Source organism: Polypterus senegalus, chromosome 13 (assembly GCF_016835505.1).
Source record: "Polypterus senegalus isolate Bchr_013 chromosome 13, ASM1683550v1, whole genome shotgun sequence".
NCBI lineage: Eukaryota > Metazoa > Chordata > Cladistia > Polypteriformes > Polypteridae > Polypterus > Polypterus senegalus.
In genome coordinates, this window is record NC_053166.1 from 157,899,894 (window position 1) to 157,910,830 (window position 10,937).

The 10,937-nt window shown below is 50.1% G+C and overlaps 1 protein-coding gene across 1 annotated transcript; it reads right to left on the minus strand.

Annotated features, from left to right (window-relative positions):
• Positions 1-3,171: 3,171 nt before the first annotated feature.
• Positions 3,172-8,343, minus strand: aanat2 (arylalkylamine N-acetyltransferase 2). The gene is made up of 3 exons (XM_039774821.1): positions 8,084-8,343; positions 5,056-5,210; positions 3,172-4,134 (listed from the first exon to the last, which is right to left on the minus strand). The coding sequence occupies exons 1-3, from the start codon at positions 8,238-8,240 to the stop codon at positions 3,829-3,831; spliced, it is 618 nt and encodes a 205-aa protein (XP_039630755.1). The 5' UTR covers positions 8,241-8,343; the 3' UTR covers positions 3,172-3,828.
• Between the last annotated feature and the right edge of the window lie 2,594 nt (positions 8,344-10,937).

Genomic DNA, 10,937 nt, shown 5'->3' on the forward strand with positions numbered 1-10,937 from the left:
GCACTTGAGAGACTCTTGTGGTCCACCAGCCCACCTCCGCTACTTCATGACCCCCCAGCCAACCGGTAATGGGTGGGCTCTGTCATGAGTAACATAACCTTCTCACCCAGGGCCACCACCCCTTCATTCAAACACACTCAATGCTGACTTACTGTCTGTATACACAGATACACTTGCCACCCCTTGAAAGAGACTGGTGGTAGACGGTGCCACCTCTGCTGCTCTGTGCCACTCCAGCTGACCGCCTGAGTGGCATAACCCCCTTCACACATTTGCACCCCATTAGCACATATACACTACATTCAAACACATTCAATGCTTACCCACTGCATGATCATACAAATATACCTGGCACCCCGTGAAGGACTCTGTTGGTGGACTGTGCCATCCCAGCTGACGATTACAAGTGGGCTCTAACCTGAGTGGCATAACCTCCTCACCCAGGGGCACCATCCCTTCATTCAAGCACACTCAATGCTGACCCACTGTGTGCTTACACAAGTAAACTTGGGACCCCTTGAAAATGCCTGGTGGTTAACTGTGCCACCTCTGCTTCTCTGTGCCATCCCAGCTGAGAAGTACGGGTGGGCTCTGGCCTGAGTGATGTAACCTGCTGAACCGGGTGCACAAAAACACCCCATTTACATTCATGCACACTCAATGCTGATCCGCTGCATGGGTACACAAATACACTTGGCACACCTTGAAAGAACCTGTGGTCTTCTGCACCTCCCATGCTGCCCCATGGCATCCCAGCCATGCTGGTGGGCTCTGGCCTGAGTGACATAACCCGATCACCCAGGGGGCACACACCCTCATTCCAGACGCACTCCATGTATACACCAATAAACTGGAGACCCCCTTGACTAGAGCTCTGTGGTCCACCGGGCCACCGCTGCTGCTAAGGGATAACCCAGTGGGAAACCCAGCCAGCCGGGCGACGTCCTCACTCCGTTGACACACTCACTCTTCCCTTAACTACATGTAAAATACACACGCGGACACACACTCCTCCCCTCACTCTTTAAAACCCTTCTCACACTTACCACCGTTACTCCACACACACACTCACACTCACTAGATTGTCACTCCACACACACACACTCACACTCACTCCATATGCATACACAATAACCGAGCACTCAGTCACTAGCCAATCACTCCACACATAAAGGACACCCATATGTGCACACTCACTCACTCTTCCCTTGCCCTATAGAGAATGTGAAATACACACACACACACACACACCCCATACTAGTAACTCCTCACTAACAGTGTTCACCCGGGTGTCGTGTGCTGCTCCCTTTTTGCACACACACACACACACACACACACACATTCTGGGCTCTTCTCTCACCATCAACAGTTGGTTCCTGCCTTGAACCCGATGCTGCTGGGATAGGCGCCGACTGCTGGGGTCTTCTATTGGACTGCGTGGGTCTGACGATGTCGGGTTGCTCTTTTTTTTCTCTATTAGGAGTCACTATTGGTGTGTCGGGTCCAGCACCGGCCTGCTGCTCCTCCACTTTGACGTATTTCATCCCTGAGTGAAGTGATCCAGGGACCTTCCTCACTCATCATCTTCCTCCATTTTTATTTTATACTGTTGATTTTTTTTTTTTTTTTTAAGGAGGAGGGCACAGTGGCACAGTGGTTAGCGTTGCCTCAGGAGTCTAGGACTTCTTTCTTTTCTGTGTGGAGTCTGCATGTTCTCCCCTTGTAAAGGATACTTTGACTGGTCCAGTGTGTGTGTGTGTGTGTGTGTGAGCTTGTGTACCCTGCCCATTAGTCCCCCCACCTCACAAGGTAGACATTTCCCTCCCACAAGCCCCAATTCAATGAAGTGGATTTGATGTTTCTTCTTGGTGATGTGGAGCCCCATGTAGCTTGTCAGGGGGTCAGATGGTGTCGGTGGTCCACGGTAATGGAGGTCGGCTCTGTAGGCCTTTGCAATGAAAGAACTCTTGGGCTCCACCTGCTGGCAGGTCTAATAAACGGACGTTGCAGTGCTGCAGGTTTGACTCTGCAGGTGCTGCTCATGGTGTCCTTGTATGTTCGCTGTACTTCAGACCCTTCTTTTATGACCACAGACAGTCAGGACCTTCAACTTTACATCCCATCTGATGTATGGCCAGATACCCCCCACCCAAAAAAAAAAAAAATTCTACCTGTGGTGCCAATTTTAACAGTGCAGAGTGTCTGTCACTGGACTGCAGCACTGGGATCTACAGACAGACCACAGCTACGGTGTCCCCTGCTGTCCCTCCCACACTATCCCCCACATCCCCTCCCTTCACTTGTTTGCCGCTCGTCTCCCTGTGCTCTGCTATCACTGTTCTTCTCTTACTATGCACTCACATTTTCTCCTTCCTCCTCTCATTCACTTTCCTCACTGCCTCTCTCTACACATACTCACAGCCCCTTCCCTGTACTCATCCCCTTTCCCAATCCTAGTTCTCTTAAACTGACCCAATGCCTTTGTGTACTCCCAATTTTCTCCTCTCTCTACTCATTCACTATCACCACATCTTCCTTCATTCACTGCCTTCTCATACATATGCCCACCACCTTCTTACTGGACTTCTCCCTTCACTCATCCCCCTCACTGTTCTTTTTCGCTGTCCCCATACCTACACGTACCCCCATTTTCCCTACTTGTGCTCCACCACTTTCTCTACGTCCACACACACACACTTCACTTCTTGACTGCCCCTCCCTGTGCTCATCCACTGTCCCCATCCCTCAGTGCACTTCTTTTTTTCCCCTCCTCCCTCCACTCATTTACTTTCCCCTCTGCCCCTCTACACACATACCCCCTCCCTGTACTCCTCCCTTTCCCTGTTCTCTTCCACTGCCCCATCCCTCTTTTCACTCCCATTTTCCATTCCATTTCACAATGTCATTCACTGTCTTCTTACACACATGTCCACATCCCCTTCCTTTGTTCCTTTATTGCCCCCTCCCTGTACTCCTCCCCTTCCCTATTCTCCCTTTTTCCCTCGCTGTGCTCACTCACTCCTCTGGTTCTCCTCACACACTCACTCACTTCCCTGACCCCCCACTGCCGTTCACTATTCCTCCCTGTACTCCTCCCCTTCCCCCTCCCTGTACTCCTCCCCTTCTCCCTCCCTGTACTCCTCCCCTTCTCCCTCCCTGTACTCCTCCCCGCCCAGTCCCACCGCAGGCCGATCAAGTCATTTCAGACACACAGCTTCTTTTTTTTTTCATCCACTTTACTGGGTTTCCAGTCGGTATAAAGAAGGCCACTAAATCGGCGCAGTGTTTATAAAATACATGGACGGGTACGAAGAGCGGCAGGGCGCGCCATCACCGCGTCATTCGCGCACGTCACGCCTCCTCACGTTGTCGTCGAACAGGGCGATCCGAGGAGCCCCCTTCACGGTCCTTTGTGTCCTTTCACCCTGCTCATCCACACCAAGCCCGGCGCACTGGGGATTCCTGGTGCTCTCCATGCATGTCGCCCATCTTTATACTCCTAACGACAAGGGTGTCGCACCCAAAGTGCGCGTCTTGGCAGGCCACTTGGGCCCCTCGCTTGTAAAGTTCCAGGCAAACAAAATGTCCCAGCGCCGGCCGGGGTCTTCCAAATCTCCCTTTGCCTTTCCCCAACATTAAAGGCAGGTGACATTTTAGCGTCACCTCTCACCTGTTCTGGTGGCTGCCAGTGAAAGCTGTCACAGCTCCCACCACCACCTCCAGCATGGCCCAGGGACTCTTGGTGGTCAGTCAAAAGTGTCTGTCATAAGCCATCGGGAACGGGGAGACTGAGGCGACGGGGCAGTGACTTCACGTGTGTCCCGTTTCCTAGCAGCCACTGTTACGGCGCTCGAAGGCTCGTCCGCCCAGACTGTACTCCATTTCGGTGAATTGGAGATGTCCCACAGAGATAAGCGAAGGACCCTTCTCCTTGAAGCCAGCCTTGAGGTAGAAGGGCACCAGGAACTCCTCGCAGACCAACAGGGCCCGTCGCATCCACGGCAGGCAGCGCAGGTACTGCAGGTATCGCCACAGCAGGATGGAACCTTTGCCTTGCTGTCGGCAGTGACGGTGCACGGAGAGGACGTGGATGTGGACGGTGGGCGTACCTGCGACGTGAGTGGTCAGGGCGTCCTGCAAAGCAAACAAAATAACGGGGGTTAGAAGGAGAAAAAGCAGCGACATTCCGTTAGGCGACATAGGAGGGCGACATCAACCGAGGGGAGTCGTTTATTATACTGGAGTGGCGCGCGCTCCCGACACCAAAGGGGAGACCGCCAACCCATCCCCGGTCCTGATAGTAGTTATAATAGTGAATGCGCGCTCTGGACATCGTGGGGGGACAACGTGCATGTAACTCAAGAGGCGCGCGCTCCGGATTTAAAAGGGCCCCTCTGTCCTTGCTACGGATACGGGGTTTAGGGGCACATGCACGGTCTTCGAAATTTTCTAATGCTGATAGACACCGAGGGGCGCCGTTTTGATAACTGAAATGGGCACATAGAAGACTTCCCTGCAAACACCATTAAACACCATTCCTGAGGTCGCCCACCTTGACTTCCGTAGTTGGCGCTCCTCGGATGACCGCCGCCTATATGCTGCCTAATGGATTGACAGGCTTTGCATGTAAGGGTCTGTTGGGGGCGCTCTCTCAGTCTTCAGCCATTTCAGTAATGTCGTGTTCTTTATTACTCCTTATACAATTTTTGTACTGTATTAGGAATTTGTTAGTTTTCGCATACCCCTTAGGATCGGAGCGCAAGGGTCTTGCTCAAGGGAGAACCCACCCAGTATACAGAGTAAGATCCCCTTTGGCAGTAACGGGGACTCGAACCGGCGGATACCGGCTCAGATCTTTAACCTCAGAGGGAAGACTGGGGACTCGAACCTGGGGCTCTCTCAGCCTACCATTGTCACTCTCCCCGCACAATCCCGATGTGGAGCAGCGCAACCCGTCTATTTATTTTCACTAAGCGAACTTGGCCGTTGCTTTCACGTAAAGTCAATAGAACCTTTCAAAAAGCGAAAAAGGAAATCCAGGATTAGCTAACTGACCTGTGAGAGGCGCTCTTTGTCCCATCCAGAGCCGATGATGAACGCCACCAGCTGACCCTCCTCGAACCAGCCCAGGGACAGCTCCGGACACAAGCTCAGAAAGTGCAGGACCTCGTCGAGCGTCAGGGGGCACAACCCAGACACGGACACGAATGCTGAGGGGAGAGAAAAAAAAGAGAGACCAACCTTTAGTATTTTATAGCGTCTTTCCAGCTGCTTCATAAAACACAGGACTGCAGCCGAAAAGCAGCAAGATATCAGAAAGCAGTACCAAGGAGGTGTACTTTGACTAAAAGGGACAACCTTACATACAAAATAAATAACCTCGTCCAATTTTTTGAATGTGACGATGCAGGGTGGTCGATCTTGAAGCTTTTCACGTATTAAAATGATCATCGCATGGCCATCATTGGCTGCAGCCTTTATAAGAACCCCGACTGGCTGGACACTCTTTAAAATAAAGGAGGTGCCAATGCGGTTTTTTAGACCGATGTGCTATAAGGGAACCATTTTTGGTTTACAAAAGAAATCAGCCACATGAGGGTTCCAGAAAGACCCTATATTAATTTAGATCCGTATCAGGCTCCATAAATATGAACGCTAATTCGTGCCCAAATGAAATGTAATCCAACGTGTGAACAACTTTGGAATGTGAGGTATATATGCACGAAGAGCCCTTCAATTTGTCACGGTCTTGCCGGGTCATAATTAAAAATAACATCTATTAAATGACCGATTGCTTTTCACTACGGCACGCAATTTTCGTGTCAGTTTAAAGTGCAATTCAAAAGCGCATTACATTTTAATTCAGGTCCGTAGATCGCGTGTCATAACTAAACGGCAGGCAAACATTGCATTTTAATTCAACACCGCGCTTTCAAAACGAAATTGAATCAGATGACCAATCAGCGTCAAGAGGCGGGGCAAGAGGCGTTACACTTCTAAACGTTTCTGGCGGCAAATAGAGGTTTCATTTGAGTGGACTGTAGAGTGGTCAGTGAAACGGCGTAAAGGATGTTTTTAGGTCTCGCTGAAAAGGTTTACTCATATATAGTTCTTTAATTGTTAATACTTCTTAAAATATACACCATTTGTGCCAGAATTACTTAAACGGAAATTATAAAATAAATAATGCCATGCAGAAGTACAGCGATGCATATAATCGAATCAATACATTGAGATAAAAAAAAGTATCATTAAATAAGAAGATATCTAATTATTATGGAAAGTCATTTTATTTATTTCATTTTGGCATAACTGTCAATCCATAAAAAAAACATTCCCCATCCATCCCGCTATATCCTAACTACAGGGCTGCTGGAGCCAATCCCAGCCAACACAGGGCGCAAGGCAGGAAACAAACCCTGGACAGGGTATACACCAAGCACACACTGGGGACAATTTAGTATCGCAAATGCTCCTAACCTGCTGGATTGTGGGAGGAAACACGGAGCCCTGGGAAGAAACCCACGCAAAACACTGGGAGAACTTGCAAACTCCACGCAGGGAGGACCCAGGAAGCGAACCTGGGTCCCCTAACTTCGAGGCAGCAGCGCTACCCAAAACGCAATAAGAAATTAATCGGTCAGTAGCCCAAAAACACAGAGGAGGTTAAACGTTCAGGGTTTATCAGCCTCAGGATTTATCACACTCGAGCGTCAATTGAAATATTTTTCCAGCTTTTTTAAAACGTTTGCATGTTGTTTAGGAAACGGTGGCGCAATGTGTGAAACTTCTAAAAGTCAACACTTTGCACCCCCGTTTTGCCCCCTTCTGTACTCACCCGACATATCGCATCCCATCTTCATCACATAGTGTGGGTGCCACAGTGCGAGCGCTGCTATGCCTTGCGGTAAGGACCCTGGCGTTCACAACCCGGGGGTTTCTTGCCGTTCTCCTCGTGTGGGTCTATTGACGCTCCGTGTGCTCCAGCAATAATAGTTAAGTGGATTGGCGGCGCTGAATTGGCCACTGATGTGTGTGTGTGCGAGTGTGTGTGTGTGTGTGTGTGTGTCTGCAAGTGTGTGTGTGTTCTCCAGGTGATGCGCTGACACCCCGTCCTGCCTTGAACTTTGTGATTTCTCGGTTAGGCTCCAGCTGCCCCGCGTTCCAGAGCTGGAAAAAGCGTGTTCGGACGATGGATGGCTGATAATAACAAAATAATAACATAATAACACAATGTTATAATAATAATAATAACATAATAACCCCCTCCCATCCGCTTAATACGATTTAGTTAGTTTGTGATTTAGCGTTTCTTGCGATGGACTTACAGAACGTATGCATATTCAGAAAAAGAAACGATGGGTGCGACTGAGCCATCTGAAATTTCTAATTTAGAAAAGACAGATATGGACGACTGTCCTTTCATTGATCCATTTTCTAATTCATTTGAGGGTCGCGGGATGCGGGCGCGTTAAGCGTAGGGCACAGTTTACGGGATAAGCTTAAGGATAAGTCAACATTAACGGTTAATTTGGGGTCTGTGGAAAGACCACGAGATTTTCCATCGATACCCAAACAAAAGTACTGACCAAAATAGTAAGGTCATGGGGTCAATCTGTAGACGGAAAGGAAAACGAGAACAGAAATAGCAAAGATTCGGACAGACAACTGCACACAAAGGGGGCAAAATGAAGGTTAAATAAAGTAAAAATTAGTCTGAGACGAATGTGTAACGGCGGTGAACTGGATGGATAAAAAAAGATGTCCCAATTCACCCGGGGGTCGGCTAATAAGTGAAAGTCAGGTGGTAATTGATCAACGGGGCTCGGTCAATAAATCAAAGGTGGGCAGTTCGACTCTCCGCCATTCGACTTACTAATTAGTGACTTGCGGATGGACTTCAGACCAAAGAATTGGACACAGCGGGCACATTTGATGGATGGACCTAGACACGTCAGCACTTCGGAGCGTCAAATGATCCGACACATCATCCACAAAAAGAGACAAGACCACCCGACGGCTGCAGTCCCCCTCCAGTCAACCACCCCAAACCAGTAGTTTGACTCTTTTCCGCTTCAGTTACCTTCTCTCTCGATCTCGAAAACGCTGATCGCGTCCTCCGGAGTCAGGTTTCGGAACTCGCTGGCAGGCAGTGTGTGTCTGCGCTGTCGGCTGGGGATCCCTCCACGGAGCAAGGGCTTGAGAAGGAAGGGCGAGATGTTACTCCGCTGCTGAGTCATGATGAGGTCGCGTGGCAGCTGCTATCTTTGTAGCTAGCCGGAGATGTGAGCGGAGCTTTAAAGCATCGACTTTAAGTGGCTTAGCGCTAAAAGGGCTGCAGCTTTGAAAATTAGCCAATTCGTTTAATCGCGTGTCACACGCGCGTTCTCTCTGTCTCCCTGGCGCGCACACACACACACACACACACACACGTAGACACACGTACACTCGCTCTCTCGCTGAGGGAATTAACGTTTCGCGTGGAGGTACAGCAGGGACGCGCCTCCACCGAGATGGGGTCCTCATCCAACCTTCAAGAAGATTACCAGCATCTGTAAATTCAAGGCGGTTTTCCCTTTTTCTAAATTCCTTCTAATCCTTTTCACACTCCATACTTTCCCCCAGTACTATATACGATTATCCAATTCAGGGCTGGATTATAATTTTCTCAAAATTTTTAAATCAACAGTGTATAGCGCTGCTGCATCCCAGTTAGGAGATCCGGGTTCGCTTGCCGGGTCCTCCCTGCGTGGAGTTTGCATGTTCTCCCCTTGTGTGCGTCGGTTTCCTCCCACAGTCCAAAGACATGCAGGTTAGGTGCATTGGCGATTCTAAATTGTCACTAATGTGTGTGTGTGTGCGCGCCCTGCCGGGGTTTGTTTCCTGCCTTGCGCCCTGTGTTGGCTGGGATTGGCACCAGCAGACCCCCGTGACCCTGTAGTTAGGTATAGCGGGTTGGATAATGGATGGATGGATGGATGTTTAAATCAATGGAGGACGCTGGTCGGCTGCGCTATAGTCACAGCGCCACTGTGCCTCCCCCGAGTTAAACCAATTATTCTTGGTTTGATATAGGGCCTTTAATGACATTCCTCGTCTGAAAACTTTTTAAGGGTGTACTCATTTAAATTGAGTAATACATTCATACTGTGTATATATAAATATATAAGTATTGTGGATCACTGGGGCGCTCCAGCCGGACCCAACCCTGACACCGACAGGCAGAGACAAACTTAATGGAAGCGCTTTTCTTTCTCCCACGGCACAGTTACAGTACAGAAAGCACCAAAGCCCAGCTCTGCCCAGCCCAGCCCAGCCCAGCCCAGTCTTCCTCCTCCTCCTTCTTCTTCTTCTTCTCCTTCTCCTTCTCTCGACTCTGGCTCTCCAAATGCAGTGAGGGGGCTCCTTTAAAGCAGACCCTGGGAGTGTTCCAGGTGGCTCATTAATCGAACCTGGAATCACTCCCGTGTGTGCTGAAAGCCCCATGTAGGTCTCTGCGGCTCCCCCTGGCGGCACCCAAGGAACACAACAGGGCAGTGCCACACTGCAACTCCCAGTGTGCCCTGCGGGAATCCATGGTGCCCCAGCAGCCCAGGAGGGTTGCCCTCCAACATTCCAGGGGCGTAGTGTCTTGCAGATACCCACCTACACCCCCCGTCCTTCCATGTGACTGGCGTCCTGGCCGGGTAATGTCTGTGGCCACCCATCACAGTATTTATATACACACACACACTATATTGCCAAAAGTATTGGGACCCCGGGGGGCTGCTAATAAGTGAAGGTCATGTGGTTATTGGTCGACTGGGCTCAGCCAAGAAATCAAAGGTGGGCAGTCCGACTCACCACCATTCGACTTACTGAAGTAAATAGTGACTCGCGGGCCACTGTTGGTGTCGATTCCTGCTTTGCCCCTCCATGCTCCCTGGATGGGCTTCAAACCAAAGAATTGGACACAGCGGGCACATATGATGGATGGATTAAATAAATATGTGACCCTCCCCATGGTCACCACTTCGGAGTGTCAAATGATCCGACACATCTTCCACAAAAGGAGGCAAGACCACCCGACAGCTGCTCGTGTCCCCCTCCAATCAACCACCCCAAACCAGTACTTTGATTCTTTTCTGCTTCAGTTAATTTCAATCTCGATCTCGAAAGCGCTGATCACGTCCTACGAACGGGAGAGCGTCCACCGTGTGGGGAGAAGAGCAAATGGCCGTGATATCTCTGCCAATGAGCAGCTTACCCTCTAAAACACACGTAGCTCTCCTCTCTCATAAACGTCAAACGTTACTCCTTAACAATCTGTAAATGAACAAACAGGTATCGCTAGCTAAGCGGAGGCAAGGTGCGCTCCAACACATGGCGACAGGTAGAGAGACTCGAATGGAGGCTGGCCCTGCCCACCTCCCTACTCCTGAGGCCCCGCCTCCTTCCTCTCGGAGTCACACTCCGCTTGCACCCACCGGTCAGCTTGTGCAGACTCAGTCAGGTCCTTCTCTAAGGTAAAGTGGAGGTTTGCCATCCTTGCCTAGCAGAAGGAGTGCGGCACACACCCTCCACCCTCTTACCTGCTTCCTGGAGTGTTTTCAAGCCCCCTCGATTGGATTACTCCCATCGGGGTATGGCTCCAGGTGCTCTTCCGCCGACTGCGGTTCCTCTCTGAACAGCGGGCCCTCATCCTCCTCGGACCTCGTCCCATCATCAACCCCCGGAGTTGGCACCTTTAATCGGGGCATAAAATACGCCAAAGGTTCTCACCTTGAAAGAAGGCTCTAGGAGTCAAAGGACAGGCAAACAGAGTAATTAGCTTTATTGCAATAATCAATAACACGGACTCAACTCAATGAAGTCAAACCGAGTTGAGCCCCGAATGCGCCAAAAGTGACAGTTTATAGAATCATTCCTTATCATTGTGGCCTCGCCAACGACAGCTC

Bases quoted from the DNA above. Each gene is read 5' to 3' on its own strand.
- aanat2 (XM_039774821.1), bottom strand. From the start codon at position 8,240: ATGACTCAGCAGCGGAGTAACATCTCGCCCTTCCTTCTCAAGCCCTTG. The intron at 5,211-8,083 runs GTAACTGAAGCG...CTCTCCCCTCAG, and splicing joins TTTCGAGATCGAGAGAGAAG to CATTCGTGTCCGTGTCTGGG. The intron at 4,135-5,055 runs GTCAGTTAGCTA...TTTGCTTTGCAG, and splicing joins ACAAAGAGCGCCTCTCACAG to GACGCCCTGACCACTCACGT.